Source organism: Strigops habroptila, chromosome 5 (genome assembly GCF_004027225.2).
Source record: "Strigops habroptila isolate Jane chromosome 5, bStrHab1.2.pri, whole genome shotgun sequence".
Lineage (NCBI taxonomy): Eukaryota > Metazoa > Chordata > Aves > Psittaciformes > Psittacidae > Strigops > Strigops habroptila.
In genome coordinates, this window is record NC_044281.2 from 1674445 (window position 1) to 1702015 (window position 27571).

General features: G+C 40.6%; 2 protein-coding genes and 1 long non-coding RNA gene across 4 annotated transcripts in view; 1 reads left to right on the forward strand and 2 right to left on the reverse strand.

The window, feature by feature from the left end:
- VWC2L (von Willebrand factor C domain containing 2 like) overlaps nucleotides 1-4164 on the reverse strand; it is a 55140-nt gene extending 50976 nt beyond the window's left edge. For both annotated transcript variants that reach the window (XR_003991619.1, XM_030487794.1), the window contains exon 1: nucleotides 1749-4164. The gene's annotated coding sequence lies outside the window, so the exon portion shown is untranslated. The remainder of the gene's footprint in view (nucleotides 1-1748) is intronic.
- LOC115608641 lies at nucleotides 1361-27163 on the forward strand. The gene is made up of 3 exons (XR_003991621.1): nucleotides 1361-1683; nucleotides 1852-2065; nucleotides 26920-27163. It is a non-coding gene; the product is annotated as an uncharacterized LOC115608641 (long non-coding RNA).
- Nucleotides 2829-27571, reverse strand: part of SPAG16 (sperm associated antigen 16) — a 408668-nt gene continuing 383925 nt past the window's right edge. Inside the window, exon 16 of the mRNA XM_030487793.1 lies at nucleotides 2829-3177. Coding sequence (XP_030343653.1) covers nucleotides 3002-3177 — 176 coding nt within the window. The 3' untranslated portion in view covers nucleotides 2829-3001. The remainder of the gene's footprint in view (nucleotides 3178-27571) is intronic.

The following is a 27571-nucleotide window of genomic DNA, read 5'->3' on the forward strand; positions in this document are numbered from 1 at the left end:
TAAGCACACTGTGGCTACTGTTCCTCTGCGCTATGTATGGTGCACAGCCCACTTCATTAAACTGAGGTGGGAAACCTGAGTTGAAAATGAGGTAAGCATAATCTGTAGGTAGATCTACCTCCAATACGAAAGATGGTGCTGGGTTATACTTGGTCAACAAGAGGTGGAACAGCATGGAATTTTATATACAGCATTTCTGAAGACGAAAAGGGAGTACCTGGGCTACCAACACAGCCCAGCCTGCAGCAGGTATGTATAATCCTGACAGAAGTAAAGATGTAATTCACCTTCTCCATTATTCAGCATGACATTCCCAGTAATTCCCAGAGAGAAACACAGAGAGCAAGATGTTAAGTGCAACGCATGGAGCCGCTGAAATATGTTTGCCTGATTAAGCTGGAGCCCTGCTAAAACTTTGGGAGCAACGCAGCATGGTCTGACCCTTGGAGAGCTCTGCTGATGCAGCCGAGCCAAGGACTGACCCAGAGTGGTAGAGGAACTCTGCACTGCCCCCGAGGGAGAGTCATCGCTAGGCAAAGGCTCAGCACGTGTGTCGTGTGTGCACTGTTGGCTGCCCATGGTGCCACCTCACAGCCACCAATGCACTGTCCTGCCTGCACACCTACCAACAGCCAGGGACACCCCAGCACCAAAATGGCTTCTGACCTCTCCTAAGAGAGCTGGACAAAGTATTATAAGAAACTTTTACATGAGATGAAATACTAGCACTATGTGGATTGAGGAACACCGGAGGTAGCTACTGGCACAGACCAAAAATGGACTGGTTGGAAGTGTGGCATTCCTCCTCTTCCTTCATTCCCGTAGCGTGCACACAGAGCTATACACAATATATACAAACATGCATTAACCTACACACACGCAGGCAAACACATACTCCCCCTCCACCCTTCTGGGAGGTCTTTTTATGTATTGGGATTTTTGGTGGACTGCAGATGTTCAAGCAATTAATTCTCCCTTAATTGAAGCAAAAAAGCAGCAGCAGGAGGAAGAAGGTTTAATCCCAAAGAGGCAGCTAAGGGATCCTGTTGACAAAGCAGTTTTTCCAAAGCCACAACAGAGGGAGACACCGGATATTACACAAGCTTTATCAAATTCAAAAGATATCTTCTTAATTGAAGTACTAGCTGTGTTTCCAACACAAGGACTATGCACCCTGTTACGACTATCAGCAACATCTATTGTAACATGTTGTTTGGAAATCAAGTGGTTCATGCAGATGCTGCTGCTTTATGTATCTCCAGAGCTGAGAATCTCACCCACCTAAATGCTACAGGTAGGCTGCAACATTGCAGACTGGGGGGCATTCAGAGGGAAAAAAAAAGCAGAAGCAAATGAAGTAATTCATGTCCAGGGAAATGTGAAACAATCAAGAGAATTTGTTGAAGTTCGATGAGGAAGCTCTGCAAATCATATATATACCATATATATAAAAAAAAGTTCTCCAAAGATCATAAATAAGACCAGTATATTTTGCTATGGCATCTGAGCTGTCCCACAGCAACTCACAAGGGCTCTGCTCAGCAGCGATCCTGGACATCAGACAGACTGCAGACGTCTTGCACAGACAGATTTCAACAAGTAAACAAATGCTGCTCAGCTCGGAATGAGTTTACAGCTGAACTTTCTCATCATTGCCCGTCATGAGAGAAGCCAGCATTGTAGGTAAGTCTCTGAGTAAAACATTTCCACCCGCCTTCCCTCACCCCAAGTGAATAATTTACACTTACCTAATCAGGCTCGATCTGAAAGCTGAAAGGGGTCACAGGCCAACATGGACTAAAAGGTTAGAAACAGATTAGTGAAAGCAGTTCCTCCTAATCACATTTTCAGTGTTGACTCACGGACAAGACCTTTTCCTCCACCTCCCATCGCAAAACACGGGAAAGCGGCAGCCCAGCAACCACAACATGAGAATTAAGCTTTAACCCAGTGTTCAGGATTCAAAGCGAGCAGCGGCAAGGCGGTCCAGAGGCTGGGATGCCGCGGAGAAACCCCGATGCCAACAGCGCAGTCATCGCGGCGAACTTGGGCTGGATTTCCTCAGGTCTTGGAGAGGGGGAAGGACCGCGGGGGTGGGGGGGACGAGAAAAAAAACACCCTATATACATCTATATATCCCCTCCCTATGCCCAGCGGATCTCTTGCGCTCCAAGATTTGCCACGGCGAGGGAGAGAAAGGGGGGGAAAGGGGGCTGGTTATGCTGTGGGCAGGCGGCGGAGGGAGGGCGGAGGAGCCCCGCGGCCGGCGGGCGGGCAGCCCCCGCTCCCCTGCGGGGACTCCCCGAGCCGGGGGCCGGGCATGCCCGCGGCGGGCCGCGCCGCTCCGCGCTCCCGCCTCTTGCTATTGTAATTAATTATAATTTTGGGCGGAAAAGAAGAGAGGAAAAAAAAAAAAAAGAAGGAAGAGGGGAGGAAAACATAAATAAATCCGTCTGCGGAGCGCTCAGGCCCGCGGGCGCGCCATGGCCACTGTGCCCGCGGGCGGGCGGCGGTGTTGCCGCCGCTCCCCGCCGCCGCTCCCCGCCGCCGCTCGCCCCAAGTCCTGCTCCTTGCTGGCGGCGTCCGGAGCGTCTGCTGCGGGGGGAGCACCGCACCCCCGCCCCGGCTGCATGATTAAAACTTCACATCTTCCCCGTGGCTGGCACCGCGGAAGGGGCGCCCGGCTCTGGTGTGGCGTGTGGTGCTACATTAAAAATCAATCTCCTTGCAGTTCAGCTGCTCTGTCATTAGGCGTCATTGTAAAGCTGTTTCTCCAGAAAGGACCGAAAGAGTCTTGATGTTCGGAAAAAACAGAGTGTCAACAGAAAGAGGGAGAAATTGGGGTTTTTATTTGGATAAAATGCAGAATAATACTCCTTTCGGGCTGTTATTCCCACTGCAAACATTAACTATGAAAACACTTTACTAAGCCCTCACTGCTCTCTTGTCAAACCCTTTTTTTCCCATGAGATTACGGTCAGGTTCAGCAGCGTCCTGGTCCTCATTTCCAGAGACAAACCTTACCGTCGGCACCCCCGGAGAGCAGCAGCTCTGCCCGGTGATGGAAGCCAACGCTGTGCACTTCGCCGCTGTGGCCCCGCAGGCTGGATTGCTGCCCAGACGCAACTTGCAGAACCTTAACAGATCCATCGCCGCTCGCCAGAGCCACGACCTGACCTGAAATTCAGAGGAAAGTTATCGAGGTTTGCAAAGGCAAAGCAAGACAGTGGCGCTGGGAGTTCTGAGATCGTCGCTTTAAAGATGTCCATGCACGCTCCTGTTGTCTGAGATAAATTATCAGAGAGTTGGACAGATCAATAATGATGAGATTGGATTTTGGAGTGATTAAGTGAATCTGGAAACCCTCGCATGCTACTCGTTAGGAGCACAGCTATTTTCCTTGTATTTGGATACAATTATTCAGGGCCAGATTCTGACACAGAGACTGAGCACCAGAGAAGTAGATGCTGTTCAGATACCTGGAGGTATCAGCATCAGGCCATGCTCTTAACCCTGCTTTTCTTGTATAGGTCTGTAAGAAATGAAGATCACAGAATCACAGAATAGTTTGGTTGGAAGGGACCTTCAAAGGTCATCTAGTTCAACCCCCCTGCAATGAGCAGGTACATCTTTAATGTGGGTTTTCAACCAGATGTCAAGGATGTCAGGCATCTGGTTGGACTGATGATCTTAAAAGTCTTTTCCAACCTAGTTGCATTCTATGATTCTATGATTCTGTCTAGCTGAACTGAGTGCCTTGCTCCCTTATGTCATTAAGGAAAAATGATGCTAATAAAACCATTAATACAGAATTCGGTCTAACAGTAGAAAAAAAATTAAAGAAAACCTAGAAAAGGTTCTAAGGAGTTTCCAGTTCCCATGTGTTTGTTTATGAACCAAATGGACTCAGTTTTCATAGAACCACAGAATCACAGAATAGTTAGGGTTGGAAAGGACCTTAAGATCATCTAGTTCCAAACCCTATCACTCAAGAAGGAAGAATGCACTCATAAGTTTATCATGTTCCTGCTTAAATAAAAGCTGAGGTAACAGCTGCTAAGTGCTATGTCTGAAGCACCTTTTAGTTACCCAGCCACCAGATAAAGATTCTCTCCTTTTAGAAATTAACTATAGGAATCATGAGTTTCATGTACAAAACTAAAAAAAAAAAAAAAGAGGATCAATACATTCATTTCGAGGCTGATGTGGGCCTCCCAACAACAGGATCATTGTACTGCCAGTCCTCATCTTGGTCAAACACCTTTTCCTATTAGGAGCAACTTCAATATACCCTCCAAATGATTACAGCTCTTTTTATGTATCAGGGTTTTCTCTCTGAAAGCAAAGTCATAGCCAGCAGAGGAATAATTAGTATCGACTTTGACAAAGTCAGTCTGGCACTGATGCCATCATTTTTGGGAAGATTATGAAAACCGAGAGTTATTTTGCTATTTTTAGTCATTCAGATTATTCACCAAGTAGCCAATGGGAACCTATTGCCAACGGAAGTTAGTATGGAGGAATCTGTCCCAGTTTGAATAATGTGCAAGCTGTAGGGCCTTGGGTGTGCCTACGTGATGTACAGTTTATCCAGGGAATATATTGTCCTTCCATTCAAAGCAATTCTTAACAATGATGTTCTCTGCTCTGCTCATTGAGATCTGATGATTTCATTTGGCAGCCTGAGAGGTAAACAACTGCCCTTTTCTCCATTTATCCAAGGAAGCACACAGCCAAAAAGATCTTACAAATGCATTGAGAACATTTAATCACAAGTTATGCTTAGCGTGGTCATGGATATTTGTGCAAGAAAGGGAACTAGAAAGTAGAACTAACCATGATAAATATGCCCTATTTGCAAACCTTTATAACTACCCAGCTTCTTCATCTAGAACAAAGCCTGACACAGCAAAGATCTGTAGGATGGATTAGAGTGTCCAAAGGAGCAGATGTGAATATTTATTATAAACTCTCTTCCAGCAAGTCTTTGCTGACAGAAGCATTGCATATGGATTTCACTTGCAGCCAGACTCTCCAGGCAGTCGCTGGGATGACTTCTCTAGGAGCCAAACAAATGCCATTTTGCCTGGAGCCCTGACACCACAACAGCTGGGCAGGGGGTTAATGTCACTTTCAGCTTCTCAAACTCAGTAACGAACCCAGTCCTTACAAAGAGAGAGGGACATGAAGGAGAGAAGATTTAGACAACAGCAGCTCACACCCAGAAAGTAAGGGCAGGATAGGCTGGTAACTGAGACAACAGCCTTCATGTCTAACTGACCCCCCCAGTTTGGCATACCCCAACACTGTGTTTTTCTAAACTCTTTGCTAGGTAAGTCATATGCCTGAAGCAAAACCATAGCACTCTCATCCAGTCAGTCCATGCCAGTATCACGACAGTACTGGGAAATGACTAAATCAATAGAGAAGGACAACAAAAAACAACTAGCAAGGAGGTGCAGTAGTAAACTACACGTGCCTTCATTGCTAGTACTCACTGGGAAAAGGGTTTAGGAATGATTCGTTTCATAGGAATTTTTGTTACCTGAGTTATGATGTATTACTGTCATGACGATGAGCACAGCCACTGCTTTGCTCAGTAGCAGCCACATGCACAGGCAAATGTGTGTGAGAGGGAACGAAAGGGGAGGGGAAGGCACAAAATGAGAACATCTCATTTCACTCACCCTTTATGTCAACGCTGATCTATGCGCTCATAAGAATTTGCTCATTATAATGCAAATTTACTCCCTCCTTCCTTCCAAAAGGAGATGTTTCCTTTTGGAAAGAGGGAACAAATTGCGTTTTATTGCTCTTTCAAAATGTTCTCCAATTAGGAAAGCAAACAAAAACTATTACATAATTGTCATGCAAAGCTCTCTTTTAATGAAGGATACTTACTTGTGCACTGACAAAGGCACTTTGATACAACACGCAGAGGAAGATAAAAGCCTGTAGATAAATTTTTCTTCCTACCTTTGACCAAACTGTCAGGTGGGGCTGGTCTATGCAAACCCACTGAACTTAGCACTTACTGATTTGCATTGAACAATTTCTTGCTTAGAAGATGTAGAGCCTCAAAGACTCTGTCCTCTAGATCTCACAGCCTCTAGATCTCCAGCTCTCAAGGCTTCCAAAGGACCCGCTCCAGATCTGCTATTGCACCTCCCAGACAGGCAACACGGGGAGCTGAAACGAAGCTGTGCTTTGGCTGGCCCCACGCCATTCCCGAGCTCATCCTTCTTCCTCAAACTGGCAGAATAGAGTGATGGCAAAGCATGTTGCCACAACGGAGAGACCCTACAGTAGCAGCTTTTGTACTCATTATGGCTGATTTGCTGTTGTCCATTGCAAGAACATAGGTACTAATTTTTCTGATATATCCCTATTATGTCCTTAGAATAACATAAGCTCTGACCATCTGGTCATTTGCTTCAAAAAGGATGCAAAGTTAGAAAAGTTAGAGAGAGAAAGCCAGCAAAGGCAAAGAAAGGTATAAACAACTTCTGCGCAAAGAATCATTAAGATGACATTAAGACAACTTACCCCAGAAAAAAATGTTTGTGCACTAAAATGTACTTGGCTCATCACGCTTTCTCCATATGCAAACCTCAAGCTTCAGTCAGCCCATGATATCACCACTGTTTCCCTCCCTGGGGACCCACAGAGAAATTCAGAGCTGAGCCAGACCCCAAACTACCACCCAGGTGGTGTGGGTGAAACAGAGTTTCCATCAAAATGCTAGTCTGACTCCTGCCTAAATGGGAGCTGTAAGGCAGCCGAAGCTGTCAGGAGCAGCGCAGCATGTCCCACGGTATTTCTGAACAGTCACCTTGCTCCTTGGACCAAACTGAATTTCCTCTAAGCAATCAATGCTCTTCAGCTCCCTTCTTCCCCCCAGCATTTGTGTAAGCTGCCGCTGTAGGTTTCCAGTCCTGGTGTCCTACAGAGAAAAAACTCTGTCCCTGATCTCATGCATGCCACCTTGCCAAGCTGGCAAGGCTCTTGGTTTTAGGCGCTGATTAATTACAAATGCGGTGCTATTGTTTGGGCTGGAAATACATTTGTATTTAAACCAAAAATCACTCATGCCCTTCTAGAGAAACTATTTCTGATACTAAAACCATATCCCTACATTGTTTTGAAACCAGAACGGGACCCTAAAATCATTTAGTACCTCAAAAGATGGGATTGCTTTTAAGACATGTACCTCCCTTTGGAGAATGAGGTACTTCAAATTAATTACCTTGTATGGAAATCTGGCCCTGTACATTTTCCAAATGTACATCAAGTTATAGGCCTAAAAAAGGCCATAACCATAAAGTGTCAAAAGGTAGAATCTGGGGAAAAAAAAAAAAAAAAAAAAAGTAGTTTTACTGGAGTCTCCACACTGACCTAAATGTGAGCTTAAACCCAAAGTTATTACATTCAGTGAAGCTCAGTACATATTAGTAAGCAACATGCTTTTTCTCATCTGCAAGGAACTTTGCATACCTGTGCTGCTACATAAATACTAACAAACCCAAAGCCACTCCAGGGAATACAATATGAAATCCATCCCCTGATTTGGACTGGTGGATACATTTAAAATAGTCCTGGTATGTTGAAGCAATCTAATTTGTTACTGCATTTCTTCAGAAGGCAAAACTATACAAGATTAATTTGCTGGGTTGATGGAACCAAATTACATGGGGTAGAGGAAACAAAACCTGTACTTGTCAGAAGACAGTTTGACAATATATATTCCGTAAGAGCCAAACGCAAATCACAGCCATGATTACTGTCTTCTTTGTAAAATGAATTTTGAGTGAAGCCTTGCCAAGACCACACTAAGTACTGTTTCACTGGTTTATGCGTTCAAACGGCTGGAATGGACTGGGAAAGCCTAAAAAGCAGACCAGTTTACTGGCTCTGACAGTCAATAAATTATACTGGCCAAAGCCTTAAGATTTCATCTTAAAACAACAGACCCAACCTGCCCGCTTTGTTCCAGTGCATCCAGTTCATGCTGTAGACTGCTACATATACACACTGCTGTGTCCAAACAAACCACCACCACCAAGCCTCATCAGCAAGCCCTTTATAGGCACACTGAAGCATTACACTTTCCTTCAGGCAAATTAAGTTATAAATGATGCAACGTTCCATTACTGAATACCCTAAAAATTCCTGTTTTGGCAGACAAGTACTTCATGTTTCTAGAGTAGTCTAGCACCTTAAATGTTAATAAAATAGTATTGTAATAAAAGTCATAAACTCCACAACTTGCTGTAGCCTATTAGGCTGAGACATTCATACTAGTAACTAGCAGTTTGCTACCTCAGAATAGTTTTTTTCCATAGACTCAGCAGTTAACATTAACTCTTTTGCTCAGATAGAGTGCAGAACAAGGACAGTGAAAGATGGGAAACTCTGTTCCAGCAGCAATTTACTCCCAGAGCAAACAGACCAGTTGAGGTGCTGAATTTGGACAATTGTTTCTAATAAAAGTATAGCAATTCCTTTAGACTTCCTTGTGAATAATTCAGATTCAGTAACTTTCCCAATTTAAAAATACTTGCACTGCCTAACTGTAAGCAAAGCATTCATCTTCAAAGACACAAAACCAGTTATTTCTTGTTTCATGAAAATTACATTCTTGCATGGATTGAAAAAATTCTGTTTATCATAACTGCATAGAAAAGCCTGAGACCATTACCAATAGCAGAGATGAAATAACATATCAAAGAGAGAAAGGAAGAAAAGCTTTGATCAATAGGGAAATGATTTTTATACACATCAGAACCAATTTAAAGAATTCTCTAGGATCAATTTAGATAGACAGAAATGCTTCTCAGCATTTATTACCTGTGGAGGGAATATTGATCCCATCCATTGATTTCTCCTATGCATGTAGAGCAGCATCTGGTTTTGTTGTGTGGTTTTCTTAAAGAAAGATGCCCCAAAGTGGAAAGTATCAAGAAACTACTTAAATTTTAAGGACTTACATTAATGGTTCAACCAATGTCATAACTCAGAACTTTTAAACTCTATTTAAGAGTAGGCAAAATGTAATTTAGCTTAATTTTGGCACATGATTGTTAGTCAACAGAATATATTTTAAGAGAAGGGTTTTTTTTTTTTGGAACCTTACTTACCAAAGGCTACTAGTTCCTTACATAACACATTGTACCAAACATTTTCTTTCCTGTTCCCCTTTGAAACAGAATCTCTCTTCATGATGATCTTATAAATCACACCGTATTAATGGATTACATGAATGTAACCTTTTGTCATTATTGGAGCCGCAACCATTTGCATCATCATAACAATCACTTAACCTAGAGAGTCTCCTAGGAACGGGGCACCTCTCAGGTTAGGTGTAAAAGCAAAAATACCCAGTCCCTGCCTTGAATAATCTGCAGTCTAAGTATAATTAAAAAACAACCAACCACAACAAGGAATACAGCAAACAGATCAGGAAGGACAAGGCTGCAGATAAACTTAACTAGCCATGATCACACTGTTTTCCCATAGTTAAATGTTTCATGAGCATCCTGGCAGCAGGACAGGCCTTGAGTCTGAAGTCTCGTTTCTACACTGCATCATGTAGAGGTACCAGGTACCTCCCCTATACAAAGCTGGTTCAGGTATCTTGAGCACATCTAGAGCAGTAGCAGCCAATATGACCCAGCCTGGACACAGCAGAGCGCAACGGTGCCTGTGTGACCTCCAGCTTCTGAGCTGGCATCACCCATGCTGCAGAGAAACGTGAACTGGGCGGGCTGTGATCCCTACTGGGAAATGGGAGGAAAGCACTGAACTGCTTTACACCAGCTCATGATCTGGCTCACAGTTTTTACTTGGTATGAAATCAGACCAAGCTTTAATGTTGAGGAACCTTTCTGAAGGGGTAGAACGGCAGATGGGGAGGTTGCCAAACACGACAAAGATTCTTCATGCAAATGTTAGTGTGCTTGCCTAAATAAGAGTAAATACAATGCTCCCAGATACTGCAAACTATGATTGCAGTGGCTGTAGATCACTACTGTCAGGCCAAGCAGACTGTTATTTACCAGGCAACTGATTTCACCTTACGATAGATGTTGTATATTTTTTCTTTTGTTCTATAAACAGCTTTCAACAAATATAGCAATTATTTCTTATCTTCCAAGTGTACACTGTGTTTTGCTTAGGAAAGCACTTTCCTGACATTGCTGAAAGTCCTCCATTTTCAAATCTGAATAAAACCTCTAAAATATTCTTTTTTTGGACATAATGGCAACCCCTCCTCTCTTTGCCTTTCCACTGTGTTTATTTAACTTTTTCACAGGAGAGGGCATAGAAGAATAATTTTGAGCAGGTTGTAATTCGCTTGCAGCAATTTACAAAATATTCCCAGTAACAGAGAGGACAAGGCAAGCTGGGAAAAAGAGAAGAGGTCCAACAGTCTGCTGATACAGGTTTTTAATATATTAGTACCAAAATAAAATCCTTTTGTCATTCTCTAATGTAATGACTTTTTTTTCTCCCTTTCTCAGAAGTATTTAAATAGACAGAGATTTGGCAAAGTATATTAGGGAAAATTAGCTCATCTCAGTATGCACTTAAACTCGTGACTCACCTTATGCATGTGAAGTCATTCAATTCAGTGTAATCATGTGCTTAAATGATGGCTGGATCAGGGCATCGCAAACAGATTCATTATTGCAATAATGAGTTACGGCACAAGGTCTTCAAATGAACAAATTCACTTTTATCTGGCTTTTAGCAGTACACTAACAGTTAGACCTTTTAAAGAGAAAGGCAACTTTATAGACTGAATAGGAGCATATGATGCAGGTTTCCTAGACCCAAGTGTTAGAAAAAGGTAGTAACTGAAAAGTTACTTAGACAAATTACCCCATAGACATTTACAAAGGCGGAAAGTGATTCCCCCGGAACACAGAAAAGTCATACTACCGAGGCAGTATATTAATAGAAATTCAGTTGCTATCTTTAAAAATCTGCACATAGAGATTTGTCCTGGATGAGAAGTGAGTGAGTGGCAGGATATGGCCTTTGGCATTTCCCTCAAAAGAGTAAAGGTGTGGAGTAATGTCTGGACAACAGAAAAAAGGGATTTCTTTTAACTTTTTACTGCGTGGAAAACATGACCTAGATGAAGGAGCATTATTGCCAGAGCTTAAACAGATCTCTGAACTTGACAAATCCTTTTCCGATCAAAAAAATCACCAGAAAGTTACTCAGAGCAAAGAAAGCATTTATCTGATAGGAGAAAATCCTTTATATAAAAGAATTTAAAGTCTTTTTATAATGATTTCTAGGCCCAGACCATTAGTGTAAAGCTACCTTTCAGCTGGACTTGAGCTTGTTTATATTAGATTTTAGTTGGCCTTTTTGATTTTCAAAATAGTTTCAAAACAAATCAGAAAGTGTTAAAGCAGCAACTTTTGGAGCAGAGTCTTCAAGATGTCAAAACCTTTCTGGATGTGTTTATGAGGCATGCTTGAATATATTCAGAATATATTAAAAAATAATATACTGAGAATAAAAGGACAACAGTCTCCATCTTCTGTCCAGGGCTGGAGGGGTTTTAATGAACATTTCTACCAAAGATCCTGCTCTAGTTGAAGATGTCCCTGCTCATTTCAGGGGGGTTGGATTCGATGATGTTTGAAAGTCCATTTCAACCCGAACTGTTCTATGATTCTGTAAATAATATTTTTGTGCCTATAATAGGAACACATTTACCTAGTTTTCAGTGTTACATAGAATATCTGTATGTGGACATACATATAGGTGTCTGTGTTTCTAAGTGAATCTACCCTGAGCTAAAAACAGATGAGGCACAAGGTAGATGGCATCCTGGCAAAATTCCTTGGATTGCTACCAAGTGTGGGACCTCAATCCCACCAAGCTCTTCCACAATCCAAAATCCCCAAAGGTAGCAAAGGCGGCACCTGGGGAGCTGCCTGTAGCCTCGGCAGAGAAATAACCTCCTCCCTACTTGTTGGCTGAGAAACTTCAGAGAAGGTGACACCAGTGACGTTGTTGCTGTAGTTGTGCTTGTGCTGCCCAGGGCAACAACATGACAAAACTGTCGAATTTTAAAATGATGCATGAGAAGAAAGCCATGGATGAAAAGAGTAAAGATCAGTATCATCTGATGATCTTCAAAAAGGAATAAATCACCATAACATTATCTGCATAAGTTGCCAAGCTGAAGCTCTGCTTACAAAAAAACTTTCTGAAGGACTTATGTGAAGGCAAATGCTCCAGAGCGTGGTTAAGGTTCACACTAAAATCTTATTCTGAAGAAAAGCCTTCTCTTCTGTTAAACATATATTGGAAGCAGCATATCAAGTACTGTACTGTGTGTAATGTTATCTCCATAACACACTGGCTGGTTTCTTGGTGTTTCAAGAGCCTAAGAGGAAAAAGAGTTGCACTTACATTAAATAAAAATTTTCATTAAGAAAAATAAAACTTACTGAGGGGTTAACTTGGAGAAATGAAGTCACAGCAAAATTGCTGTCACCACAAATAGAAATTTATTCTAGTTTCTGCTACAAGTGAGGTCCCTGAATATAGATTTGGGTGCAAAACCATGCTTTCCTCTGAACTTCTTACTTGACTGCAGCTGTATGTATTTTAGGCATTAGTATGTCTCGTTTTTAAGAATTCAATGAAGTTAAGCAATGTATAAAGAACAATTCCAGGAGCTACGCAGGACCATAGCTTTGACTAATGGAAACACCATTTAAAAAGCATTCAGATAACCTTTCAATTAATATTCTATTCTTTGTCTTTTCCTCACTCTCCATTTTCAGATGCCTGCAGTCATCCAGTTAAAGCCTCTTTGGTCGTTCTTCCTTTTTCAAATGATAAGATGGATATGCTTGTGTTACAGAAGATGAGACCAGGATGTGAACACTGATTTATTTTTCCCTTGGACAGCATATGCATCATTCTTTCCATTAACTCTAAAGGAATGACCAGCTGTGTAATCGCTTTTTGGACACAGAGTGGGATTCATTTCATCTAACCTTGCCATCCCACAGCGGAAACCGAGACAAGTAGTTGGTTCATCTGGGTTCCTTCTGCAGCTACCAATGAGAGAAACTTCGATTTCAGAGGAACTCACCCTGCCTCTTTTAGACAGCTATTGCAGGTGCTCAGTCTGTGCACTGACTACAGAGGGATTCTACATAGCTCACTTTCAGATAGCTGAGGCAGCATGAGATTAAAACTCACTCAAAACCTGCAAACAGGCATCTCAAAGAAATTGGCAAAATAAATTCCCTGATTTGCACAGATTTATGTGTACCAGAGCTTCTGAAAACATAACTAGGCATGTCCAGGTGCTTAAATACCATCCAAAGTCAGACTTACATAGGCAATGACCTCTATTAAACCCAAGGCTTCATCATTTGGTGCAACTCATGCTGTGGCAACAATCCATAATTTAAGTGGCATTTGGTAACAAAGCAGATCATGTGCATCGTCAACATCTTGTAACCCTATTAACTCTGAGATAATGGCCTTGTCTCCCCTATACTTCTAAGCTTATTAAAATGGATTGTAATTAGCACTTCCTTTTTATACAAATCGCTTGACCCTAAGAGCCAGCTTTGGCACAGCAGCTAATAACCACTGCAGGTGATCAAAACCTGCGATGAAGGTGGACTCAGACAAAGGGTTGCCCACGAAGACCTAAAAGCCAAACTTCAGATTACATTTACAGTTTAAGCAGGAGTCATGAGAACTACTGCTTCAGAGAAAAAGCACTTTTGAGGAAAAATAATACTTACCTTGCTTTACCTCACAATGTTCTGCCTAAATGTTTTATCTCTGAATATACTCCTTGAAGAGAAGTTGGGTGCCCTTATGAGCCCAGATCAGAGCAGAAGCTCTGGGTAAACACTGTTGCTACTGAACGCTTTTTGCACTCCTCAGTCTTCTGTAGCAAATAAGATCAGGAAACAATTCTGTTTTGTCCTTAAAGCTAGTTTGTTGTTATCATTATTATTTCAAGCTTAGAGGATGATGTAATGTTGATTCTGGGTTTTGTCAAAATCCTTCCCTACACAATGCTCCCTGGAGAGGAAGGTTGATGCAGAGCTGGTTAAAGCACTGCTGGGGCAGCTGGGGAAGCTAGCCCAGCTTGTGCTGTGCGTGCCTCCAGCCTAGCCTGAGGATACCCACCTGACTTTTCCCTGCCCAGGCTATCATAGCTGACTGGGTGTTTTTCACGGTGACTAGAAAGAGTCGAGTGGAATAAAGTTTGCTCTGCAAATCACCACTCTCCATTCACTCCAGAGGCAACGCCATGAGTAGCTTCAACAAATTACCTGATTTTCAGGTAGTTAAATAGATGGGTTCAGTGCCATCCTTAATCTTCCCAAACTTCAGCTCTCCTAAGTTTCTTTTGTCTGTTTATAAACTTTCCAGGATAAAATAACAGTGAATTTTAATCCTAATCAATGCAGCTTTCAGATGTTGTCTACACTATCATGATAATTTAAATGAAACAGAGTGTTACAGAATGACTTTTATCTTCCTTCCAACTAAATAGTATTTTACCATGGTAGTAAAACACACAGACACACAGGAAAACTGTGGAAAAAACAGAAGTAGAAAAACAGGCTTAATAAAATCTTCTCCAAGTAAAAGCTCAAACAAAGAGTCTACTTTTAATGTAAGCATGTTATTGTCAACAGCAGCATCTCTATTAGGCTTGTTCCCTTACCTGTACATTCCTATTACTGTCATTTCTCAGGATTGTCATATTCACTGCCTTGACAGCACAAACACTATGCTGTAAAATCTGTCAAAGAGGCCAGTTGATTTCCTACATCTTCTGACACTTGCAGGTCTTTAATATCAGGCTGTCAGAACACCTAAGAGAAAGGCGGGTGCTTCCCTGTTCGGTGCTGTTACTGTGACTACCATTGCACATACTTTAATCATTAGCCTTATACTGCTATAAAATCCTGACTTTTATGCCCTTGGAGTCCCATGCTAGAAAATGCTGCGGGCATAAATCTATCACAGAGGTTAGCTGGCTCAGTTACCCATGGAGTTATATTTGTAAAATGAAGCCTTTACATTTTATGAAGCTTATATAGTTTTTTCTTAAACTTTCTTCTGTGACTTTTTTTTGTTTTTGAGAGGGGAGCTGTAGTAGGTGTAATGATTATTCAGTTACAGGTGTAGGCGAAACTCAGCCGCTTAAAATAAACCTCTCTACCCCTGGATCATTTTGTCTTTAGGTGTACTAATGTAGGAAATGAAATGGGCAGTAAGTTTTCTATAATGCAAAACTCTCTTGATTCAATCTTGAAATGAAACTGAGAGGAGAACAAGAGTAAATCAGACAGAACGGTCAACAGCCTTTAAGTGTTCATGGCACTCACTTCCCAGGGAGGAGGGTATCTGTATTCCTGCTCCTGGTCTGCCGTTGTCCCCCAGTGACACTGAATGAAGTAGTTCCTGAGCTAATAATTATCCTGGGATAGACCTTTTAGAATCTCTCCTGTTTTAGCATTCTACTTTGTACCCCAAAAAATTTAAAAGCAGTAAAAATGATTTTATAGCCCCCAGATCAGGGCTATAAAATATATACCCTGAGATGTAGCATTCTCTGCTAGTACTAACAGCCAAATTAATCACACAGCACAGCATGGCTCCACAGAAACGACATGGATTTAGGAAACCCCATTGCAAGAAGAGTGTGATAAGCAAAGCACATACTTCCAGGTGGTATTAGTCAGGTAAGCTGCCAGAAACCATAGCTGGATGTTTATTGTAGCTTTAAGTGACTGTATTGATGCTCCAAGAGTTTCCATTCACAGAGAAAGGAACAAAAATTCAGGTCTTTAGTACTTTAATTGCCAAAGAACATTTGCTGCAGGAAACTAATAACTTTTATACGCACTAATCCATGAACACCCTGCAAGGAGAATCAACAGACTTGTGACTGAGGCAGAGATAGGGCAAATTTGGAGATCAGTTCCAATAACTGCCTTACTCCCTGACAGGACATGTCATTTAATTTCCCCGTGCCTCAGCTTCCCATCTGCAACAGAAAGCAGTAACATCCTTTGTTCAGCTTAGACTGACTGGGCCAGGGGCTCTCACAGCTTGCCTAGAGAGCTTTGCATTATTAAAACAATCATAAATAATAACAATAGGGTTTACTGCTGTAAGTCAACAGCAGATCTCCTGGCTATATGTGCACACAAGGCATCAGCTGAATCATGGGAGGTAACACACACTGTCACTTCCTTGGGCTGCTCTGCTCCTACCGGCTGCCAAATTGCTCTCACCTCTTGTCAAGTAATGGCCAAGTACTGTAAGGAAATGCAGCCTGGCTGCTATTGCTTACAGTAATGAACGCTGCTGTCGAGTGTAACAAATGTCGTATGTCATAACAGCATTTATGACACTAATACTGAATCACTGGATAGCATCCAATAAAAATCTATGGTGAGGTAATGGGACGTAGCTAGAGAGTGTTGAAAAGGAATCCCGAGTTAATATAGTTCTTATAGTTTCAGCTATACACAAAATATCTTGTAATACTACAGCTAAGTGATAGTTATAAAACAAGAAAGCTAACTGTAGGATACGTGAGACATTCTGCAGATTTATGGTACCTCAAATGCAGCTCCTTGCAGTGCTCCCTGACAAGGTTTTAAGCAGGGTTAACAGTTCTGACTGTTTTGTGGCATCTGCTATGCTTTAAGTTTCTGCAAGATATGAACTGTTTTCCACTCATTGCCCTGGACTGACTAGTATTTTGCTGTTTTTATTCACAGCCAAAAAATACTTTTAATTCTTTATGGATTATTTTACCTTGCCTGAGAAGCCAGCATAGGTCAGGTCTGGATGCGTTTGTCTCAGACCCTGTATACTGACTGCTGTTCCAAGCCTAAGCCCATGACGTGTAACAGTTTCCAAAATGAAAATATCCTACTAGACACAAGTAGTCTCTCATATATAAGATTAAGACATAAATGTGCCTTGAACTGTGTTCCTTTACCTTGAACTTGCCATTTGCAATACTAGTGATTGCTTACATCTTAGTTGCTCTTTCCTGTGTGCGCAGAGCCAGTTACACACTGAATTTACAGAGGCAGGGCTTTGTAAGTCCAGTCTATCCCTTGCCTAGGACTGCATAAGCATGAGTAGTTTAAATTATTCTCATCTAAATCCAGGTTTCCAAAGCAACCCTGTCAAATAGAGGCATCCACCTTTCTTTTGCTGGATGGCTTCAGCTAATAGTCAGTCAGTCATGGTATCCAAAAGGGGGAAGACTGCAGTCTTCTCCACCATTGTATTATCTTTTCTCACTGCTTTTTCTACTTTTATATATTATGGCAAACCCACAGCAGTAGGAGGTAATTCTAGCTTGTAAGATCTTAGAAGAATTGAATGCAAGTCCCAATGTATATATTTCATATCTAAATATGTAATTTTCTGTAACATTCCTGTCTCCTTCCAGTTTATCCACAAGGGCTCCTGGTGAATACCTCACTGTTCTCCCTTTCTCTGAAAATGTGCTCTAACAGCTCTTTTCCTTCTTTATCAGTAATTTTCCTTCTTCTTGTACTGAAGCTCTACATTTACCTGCAGGTGTTGTTCTTACAGAATCACAGCATGGTTTGGGTTGGAAGGGACCTTAAAGCTCAGCCCCCAACCCCCTGCCATGGGCAGGGACGCCTTCCACTAGACCAGGTTGCGCCAAGCCCCATCCAGCCTGGCCTTGAACACTGCCAGGGGTGGGAATTTTGAGTGTATCTCATTATTTTACACCTTCTTCATCTTCTACATGAGCACAGTTCTTTGCTCCACACTCATTCTTCATCTTCTCACCTATGCTTGAACTAGTCCCATTGCAAGCCGTGGTTTCCAGTTACCCATCCATCATTCCATTCATCAGGCTAACACATTCCCCTCTTCCAGCCCCCACACAAAACCTGCTTTTGATGATTTCTAAAAACCCTCTTTTATTTAGCTTTCTAACTAGCATATTAACACAACTAGGCCCTGTAACCTCATGAATTACTAAATCACCTAAATGACTGTTCTGGTGGGGAAAAAAGAAAAAAGATCCTACAGAAAATCACTTAAAAATTCAATTGCTTCATGCAAATTTTAAATGCCTTCTATATTACTCTTAATTAGGAAGTTATCTATTAATATTGTAGTGACATAGTCCTATGAGGAACCTGAGCTATTACAATGCACACTTTTCACTGTCAAAACACAAGTCTTATTCTTGCAGTGCCCTGTGTTTTGGGGCAGCACACAGATGCAGGTACCTGTCCAAGAGAAACTTAGGCTACATGGTGGGGCAGAGTTCTCAGCCACGCCTAGCCAAAGAAACCACCAGCCTTTGTCTTCTTGCTTCATTTAGACACAAAGCCTCTAAACATTCTTCTCTGGTAAACAAGAAAGAATGATCTTAGGGCCAAATCCCAGGAGCTTGCTTTCTGTACAAAGAAGCTGTGGGTTAGGTTGTGTTCCTCCACACTGGGAAAACTTTTGTTTTAAATATGCCATTGCACTTCCGTGATTTCATTCCCAAGGATGCAGATCTCCTTCACGTGGATTCTCCAGGTGAATGGGTGATTCCATAATACAGTTAATGTTTGTTATTAACTTTTAATGACCTCTGTGATTAATCTGTCATTTCCATTAGACAATACTTTTTTTGTGTCTATTCTTTCTTCCTGCTCTGAGTCTTCAGATCTACTGCCTTTGAGTTAAAGTTGCAACTTCATGTAGCTTCATTAAATTAGATTTGGTTTAAAACAGGCTTCACATCTGGTTCTAAATTTTTCTCAAAAGCTTGAGATGTTCGGGATTGAGATTTTGATCACAGCAACTACTGAAGGGAAAAACCAAGCTCCACTTCCATATCCAAATGTGAGTTCCATATATATATCTCCAAAGGTTTGATTCAGATTCAGCTCCCGTTTTCCTTATGCAGTACTAATACATGTGCCAGGGAGTTGGTCTGGTTTCACAACAGCTTTAGCAACATAACAAAAGCAACCATGCCAGGCTGCATAAATGGAATTTCAACAAGAACTTTTGAACAGAAAATTCTCTTCCCAAAATTGTTTTTCTGTAACTGAAAAATGTCTTTCAAATGGAACCACTTAGCATAGCCCTGAACTGTATCCAGGATGGTCATAAACTGCTGCTCACAGGCTAAGGGCCAAGATTTTGACTTCAGATATAAATGCAGTAGGAGATGCCAGTACTGCTAACACTGAAATCTGGCCTGATTAGCTTGATTTTAAAGCATTTGTTTCTTTGTTCTCATTTCTGCTTGTAAAATCAAGGAGTGTGTTTAAAGCAGAGCTCAGAAGAGATATTATTTGGGAAAACTCACTATGAAAGTTCTATCCAACCCAGACTTCTGGTCTGTTTCAATCTTATCATTGCCTGAATAGCTTCAAATGGAGCCTTCTCCAGACTCCCTTTTTCTTTATGAGCCATAAACAGCTCAAAAGCCTCAGCATTAGCTTCAATTTCTTCCATGAAAACATCCCAGCTATATACAATTTCACCACTTCTTCCCTGACATCTCCAGTGAATCGTCTTTAGCTCCTTTTCACAATGTCCTCCCTAATACCTACCACGCTGTCATTCTGCCTTCCCCACGGCAAACTACTGCTACTGAGATTATCATTGTTAACTATTCTCAATGGCCTCCACTCCTCAACTATACCAATTCAAACTTCTTCCTCCAAAGATTCATTTAGGGTTTTTTTCCAACTCCCTCCATTCCACCTGTTTAGCTTTCAATGTCTCATTTTCCTGATTCACCCAGAAGTCTTTATGCCAAGGAGTTCCACGACTCAAATAACTTATCAACGCTTTCTTAAAAAACACAGAAGACTTGAATAAGATCAATTGAAGCCATTGATGTCAAATTTCCTCAATCAGAGAGCTGTTCAGCACCTGTTCTTTCATGCTCTTCATGCTTTTGGTAATGGCTGTTGAGAAAACAGCCCTTCCACGGGACCTACTGCAAATTCAGAAGTCTGAAAAGGGGCAGGCGCTGTAGATGGCTTAATGGGTAGAAATGTGTCAGCGATAAATCAAGAAGGCAGGAGAGAGGGGAAGAATGCCCCTCACATTGTATCAACCTGTTTATTCTTGGTTTACCCCAACATCAAGGACACATCTGTACAGGCAGTAACCATGCCACCTCTTTTACCTTCACTCCATCGTAACGATCAGGGTACAACCTAGGTTTTCAGAATGACTTAGGGCACCAAAGTCTCAATTTCTGCTGAAAGTTAGTTTGATTTGGCATCCAACCCTCAATTATATCTCTGGTTAATGCTCCTGGTGCACTAAGAAAGAACTGTCCCATTTTCACTGCATAAGCGATGTACCATCTGAAAGATGTACCACTGGCCTGGCCATAGACAACAAACAAAATAAGGACATGGGTGCTTTGCAGCTAGTAATCATTTAGCAAAGAAACAGAAGATGGAAACAAAATGGAATCCAGCCTAAGGAAAAACCTAGTTTCTATTACAAAGATCTAAACTGTAAAATCTAGTTTCTGTGTTCTGTAAAATCTCGTTTCTGCAGCTGTTTCTGAGCTAGTATGTCTAGATAACAAGGATGAGAATTCCAGCAGACAGAAGATTAATGACGAGAAATAATTTTAAGTTATCTGTTTCTCTATCCCTACTGGTGGAGTATTTGTTCTTACAACTCTGGTTTTGCACCACAGTAAATCATGGGTAAATTACTGATTAAATCTGAGTTCCTAAAGACATCAAGTAATTGTAATAACTAGTATTAGAAAATCATTTAACTCTTAGAAGCTACTTTAGATTAACAAATAATTAGATATGTTAGATTAACATATAATTCATGTGATTCTTTTTGTTGTTATAAATACGATTTAATTTAAAGATAATCTTCTAATCCACTGTATTAAAAAGCAATTATGGCACCAGTGCATTAACTAAGAATCAGTTGCACATCCCAGAGACATAACAGATCCAGGACTTTATTAGAACACTTCAGAACACATGGAGGTGACTGAACAACTGGGGAAGGCATCAGTTAATCCACTTAATTATTTAATGCAATAGGATTTAATCTGCTAATGAAATTCACAAAGTTGCTGGATACTGAAAACATGCTGGCTTATGAACGCCAACCACAGTGCTCTCTATCGTGCAGATGCTCTACCCTTCATTTGCAGACATGGTATTTTGGTGGTGAATTGGTTATGTGCAGCAGCAATACTAAGAAAGGCTTTCCAAAAGCCTTTTTAATGGAATTTGGAAACTGAGATGCAGGAAGAAAAAACAGCATCTGTAATCAAGCCATCCTGTGCACAACACCAACAAAGCTTCCGCAGATGTCTCCTGGCCCCTATAGAGATACACTGATGCTTCTTACGAAATCTGGAATCATTAAATCTGTAGTTTTAGACAGAAGTGTAGAATCCTCTCTAAGTTAAAGAAATCGGGGAAGAGAGGAATGCATGCAGACAGAACTACATTGTTTTGGATGCTAAAAAGAGATCCTGCTTAAAAATTAAAATCACATTTTCCCTTAGTACCTGAACATCCATAATTCAAAAACTTAAGTCAACAAAAACTGTTGAGTATTGGATCTGAGTGAACAGAAGTAGTTAACAGCAAATTCAGGATTAGAACCTGATCTGGCTTTCAGAACATTAAATCATGTCAGAAAACCTCTTTTTGAAATTCTCTTAGTGCTACATGGATCATATCGGCTGCCTCAGTAGGATGCCTGGACTAGGAGTTTAATTCCTCTGAAAAGCATGAGCATATTACAGAAGGTTAGCATCCTCCATTGCCTGTACGATCAATTCATATGCCCATTTGTCTTCTGCACAACTACATTTCGGTCTCAGTTTTGTTAGTAACTTGTACTGTATTTAGATTAATTATTAAATGAAAAAGAATATAATTATAAATGGCAAGATGAAAAGCTTGCAAACAGGGAACTATAATTCCCGCTGTTGTACTCGCTGCCTCTCAGAGTGTATTGTAAATCCACACATGCTCAAGCACTGAATTTCTTCACCTGCATCTCAGGTAAAACAATGTTCCCTTTTTGGTATCTTCACGCTGCAAGTTTTAGGAGGTCTGAAAACAGAATGTGGCCCCAGTAGCTTTATAGTTTTTTTATTGATATTAGCTGTATCTCACTAATTTACCCTATGGAAAGAAAGAAGTTTCCTTGTTTCAAAGTCAGATTTATCTGGACAACAGAGTTTTTATTGTTTAAAAGCCTGGCCTAATATTATGTATGACAATAATTAAAAGAAATCAGGTCTGAGGAGAGATTTGTTGATGTATACTGATGTTTGTTTCTTAAATCTCAGCTCACTGTGATTTTATAGCAAGGGCAAGCATAGAAATCTGCAACCATTTCAAATTAACCTTGTTTTACCTGGACTGGTAAATTATTTTTAAGTGTGTACCACCAAGAGGAATAAGGTGCTCAAATCGTTTCTTGCAGAAAAGGCAAGTTCTGTTTGGAGGCCACATGCATAAAAGGTAAAGAAGTGTATCAAATTAAGCAACAGGTCACTTGTGAAAGGACAAAATACAGGCAATATTAAAAAACCAAACTATGGCTAAGTGAGTTGAGGCTACATAGGAGCTAGGCTCTGAAGAGCAACAACAGTGGCAGGGATGCAATAGGAGAAATCCCATGCTGGAAGGAATCAGAAGTTAATTTTTTTCTTAATGAATGCCCAACAACATTGTGGTTATGAACACTGTTGACAAAGGATGTAAAAAACCAATAAGCAAATAGGGAATGAAAGAGGAGTTCTGAATTAACATTTTGGTGGGGGTTAAAACAAGAAAGGCAACGTGAGGCAAAAATATCCAAGAGGACATCTATGTACAAGTGGGTACAGAGACCACTGGTTCCACCAGAATTCAAAGCCATTACCTGGCTAATACAGAGGTTTTGAAGAACATATAATTTGGTTCAGGGAGCAAAGAAGGACTAGAGATAGCTCTACTTGCAGCTGGAATGTGTCAGAGAAAGAAAGAAGATCCCAAATGACACTAACCCGGGATCCCCCATGGGGACAGTGGGGTGGGCTGGGCTTCCTCCAGAGACAATGGATAATTCCCACTGCATTAGATTTCTAGAGTGGAATGAGAAACTGCATTTTTGCTGATTGATACTAGTCGTTAGGAAAGTAGCTAAGCAGAATCAGGAAAGAGTTAGGAAAAACGGCTTCCCAAGTAAGCACAATGATATCCTGAGATGAACCATTAATAGGTTTGCCCATATGTTTTTGCCATCACTTCACGATTCAGCATTCCCATTTCCCTCCCATCTATACTGTGATTTCAAGGCAAACCAAAACTAAGACAATGTTGTGAATGTATCAAATTTGCTTAAAGAACAAAAATTTTCTCCTCCTGTTTGCATGTGGCTGAACTTTATAAGCTGCATTTATATTGCCTAGTTTGCAGCGTCTGAGGCCAATCTGGATGTTTTTAAGTAAGAGTTATTCATTTAGCAGAAACAGGTAATTCACTATCTGAATTGTTTAGGCAAATTTCCTGCACTATCAAAGCTTTAGCTTCTTATATGCTTATGCAGCTTATCTATTACTCTTTGAAATGCACACCTAGAATCTTTTACTGCAATATCACAGCTAGAAACCTACAGCTGTATTAAAAAATTATGACATCAGAGGCAAAATACCCGCATCATTGAGTTCTGAAAATCATCTCTCTGTTCCCACTACTTTTAAGCTCCAGAATTCTGATCTTGGGGACCTGATGAAGAATAAATACATGTTTTGCATTTGATTTATTTCTGTGTTATTAAATCTTGTTTGTGCTTCACCCAGGTACAAGTAACAATGTAAATTTATTTCACGCCACAGTGGGTCATGTCATCAAAAGTCATTATTCCCATTGGAAATTCTGCAGTTGCTTGCAGGCTTGGGAGCGTATGATATTCCTGACTCAAGATCCTGTGATGGGAATGAAATTCATAGTAAGCTGGTAATTACATCTGGTCCTATACTGTGAAGATACAGGCACTCAGAGACAAGCGTGTCAATACTCTGTGTTTATATTTTTGCAAGATAGGAGAAATTCAATTTTATTCAGCTCTCTCCCAGTGACTTTCTGCAACTACGTATCAGCAGAACTTTTTTCGCTTTTTATTTTAAAGATAAATTGCTTGGTGCACTATCAAGGATACTTAGAATTTAAGAATAGAATCTATTAGTCTGTCACTCTTCCAGAGACACAGACCTTGAAGAGTCTGAAGAAGCAGTCTTTATGTGACAGCATAATAACGATGTCAGGCACCCTCCCTCCTCCCCAATCTTCTTGAATGACGTTTTCCCCAGCAGGGAAAATTAATACACTTCAAAAGTTATAACATGCCGGAAAACATACAGCAGCCATCAGCATGATTTTCTAAAATGAAGCAGTGTGGAAACCACATTCTTAATCAACTTTTGTAAACCAGCTCTCCTACTTTAGAAAAAGAAAAAAAAAACCCCTAACAAAAAAAGTGCTTCATAATGTTTTTACTCTGTAGCATTAGATTTGCTAGTGAAGTGTGGAATACTTCTCATGTTATTAAATTTCAAAGACCTACTCCTTAGGGCTTGTCTTAAGTCTGTCATCTGTGCCGCTAGTAAAGACTCTTAACACTTGGACAGCTCCATCCCTCCCCTTAGATCCCACCAGCAAATCAATCAAAATGGCACCACTTCTTTTCTGCAGCATGCCAGAAAATGTTGATATTTCATCACTGCTTAGCTGGCTTTTGTCATCATTTGAGAGTTGTCTGTATCACTTAGCAAGAAAGGGACGTGCACAAAGGGGTTATCTCCTTAGTGTCAGAGGAAGTGTGATTATGTTATTTGATCACAGTGAAGAGAGCGGCTGGTATCTCGCAAAGGATGGGAAACAGACAAAGTTAGAGAATTCAATAGAGGCAAAATATTAAGAGAAGGAAAGAAAAGAAGAAAAATAAAGAGAAAATGGGGGTGAATAGAAATAAGAGGAAAATGATAAAAGATCAAGGAATACGAATCAAGAAAATGTTATGTCAACAGGAAAAGCAAACATGCTAGAAACAATAAACTGACATACAATGAAACAATATAAAACAAACCAGCAGATTCAACTTTAAAATAAGAAGTAAGGAAAAATTATTGATGTTCTCCTCCCTGTCAGTATCTTTTATACTTTTTACTAGGTGTGTGCAGAGAGCTATATATAAATTAATACCCATCAGTGGAAAACAAAAGTCAAACACCACTTCAGAGAGAAAAGCATACCATCTTCTGACTTGCTGAAGATGGGAAGCTTTGCTCTCTGGTACTTCTAAGGACCTCAGTAGAAGTTCAAGGTACAGAACAAGCTAAAAACAGATGTCCTTGACAATGATTCATGTCAACAAAAAGGAAAAATACTCAAAGCATGTCAATGTTTGTGACACTGACCTGCTTTTGTTCAGGGAAATATTAAGACTCTACTTAGCAAACCAGTTCTGCCATTAGCATCAGGCATGTGACGGAGAATCGGAAACTACTTCAGAAATCCATCAGCAATCCAAGAGTCCAGAATTATATTAGAGACTTGCCATGAAAGAGCAGAACCCGAGTTAGGAGTCTTGCAGGTGGAATGAGAAGGTCTAGAATGGTGTTAAAATGAGTAGCTCAGATGTGAGCTTAAAGTCCCAGAGCCAGCACAGAAGAACAAGACAACTTCAGCATCAACTAAGGACTTCAAAATCCCTTAGAACACAGCTAAATTAGGCTGAGTAGATCTGGAAGCATCTTTGGGGAAAAGATAATTTGGAATATTAAGAATCAAATGGTGGCTCCCCCTGAGTGCAGAGATGTAGCTTGTATGTCTTTCAGAAGATTAGTCACAGGAAAAACAAATGCTGGCTTTGCATTCGTGTTTGAAGTTGAGAAGGCAACTGGTAGTTGGTAGTAGTTTAAAGCACTGCCAGTTTCCTTGTTAGCTCCCTTAGAAATAAAACAAACAGAGATGACAGATGATGATGTCCCTATCACTGAGAAATAGTTTTCGCTACACAAATCATGTTATTTTCTGTTTAGACGAGGCAGCATGGTTATATCATTAAAAGATTTGTTGACAGCTTTTGTTATTAATGGTCCCAAATGTGCCTCCTGCCATCTGTGATGGGCAAAAGATAGTAGCAGGCAATGATGTGCATGGAAGTTTGCTTTCCTGACTACTACTTAAGGAAAAGGCAGATTTTTTTTTTTAAGAACAGATCTGTTTCTTAGTGACCCTTTAGAATGCTCTCGATACAAGTCATCTGCTTTGTAAAAATACAGTAATTTTACAGGGAAGAGACACTATTCTAAGGCATAAAGATACAATTTGCACTTATGAATGTATTTTCATTATAAGTCTGGTGGGAAGGATATGTTAGTCAAGCAAGTTGGGGCTAAGATGGCAGTGCCAGCTTTCTCACATCAGCTGTCTGAAGATTTCAAAGAATCAACTTGAAAAATTATCAAAAAAACCAGAACAAGATGCAAAATGGCTTGTTTTTTTTCTAAATCAACAGAACCCAACTGACTTGGGGCTTGATGACTACTCTGAGCATTTCTGCAAGCACAATGGGAAAGAAAAGCATGTAAAGGACCAAATTTTACTGACAGGTCAGGTGCCAGCAAAGGTGGCTTTGCTGGCAGGCTAGTTAGTTCTCAATTTATCCAACATAATGAACACATATTCTCTTTTCATTCTAAACTGAAATTATAATCTATCTCTGAATAGGAAAGTTTCTCAGTCCTGTAATTTGCAGTCCACTAAATACACAAAATCTATTAAGCTTTATCATGTTTATAATGAGGTTCTAATCGTGCTAAAAATCATGTCTTTACAGAATCTTCAGGTGCAGCATTGCAGGATGATGACTGGACTTGCATCTGCTTTGGCTGTTCTCAGAACTAGCATCAAAGAAACTTGCTTTGGAATAGAAAAAGATGAATGCCAAACTCTTGAATAAAAAAAGGGAGTCTTTGAAAGTGAAGATGAAGAAAGTTGCCCATTTTTTCCCCCTTTCTTAAGTAAACAATGCAAATAACAGTATTTGCCACTGCTGGTTTATGATGGAAGAATAAAAACATTTTAGGGTCAAGTTCAGTACACAGAAGTGAATTATTGGTGTTGCAGGAAGTCCTGCCATCGGTTGCATCAGGCTGCACTCAAAAGACAGGCCTTTTATTGAATTAAATTATGCTATTAATTTGCAACAGAAAAATTAGGGTGGTAACACTTAATATGAAAAGCAAAACCAAAACTCTAAGCTGTAAACAGTTTCTCTACAGAGATACACTTGACCCTGGGAATAGCATAAAATGAACAAGGTGGGTGTGGGGGAGGAAAGGCAGCATAGCTATAAATGTTGCCTTAAACAAGCTCAATCTATGGCTCTACTACAGCATTTGCATACTATGTTATTTTAATCATGAGTAATTACTAGGAAACAAAAACAACTCATGGCAGGATAAGAACTGTAATAAATCATTAAAAAC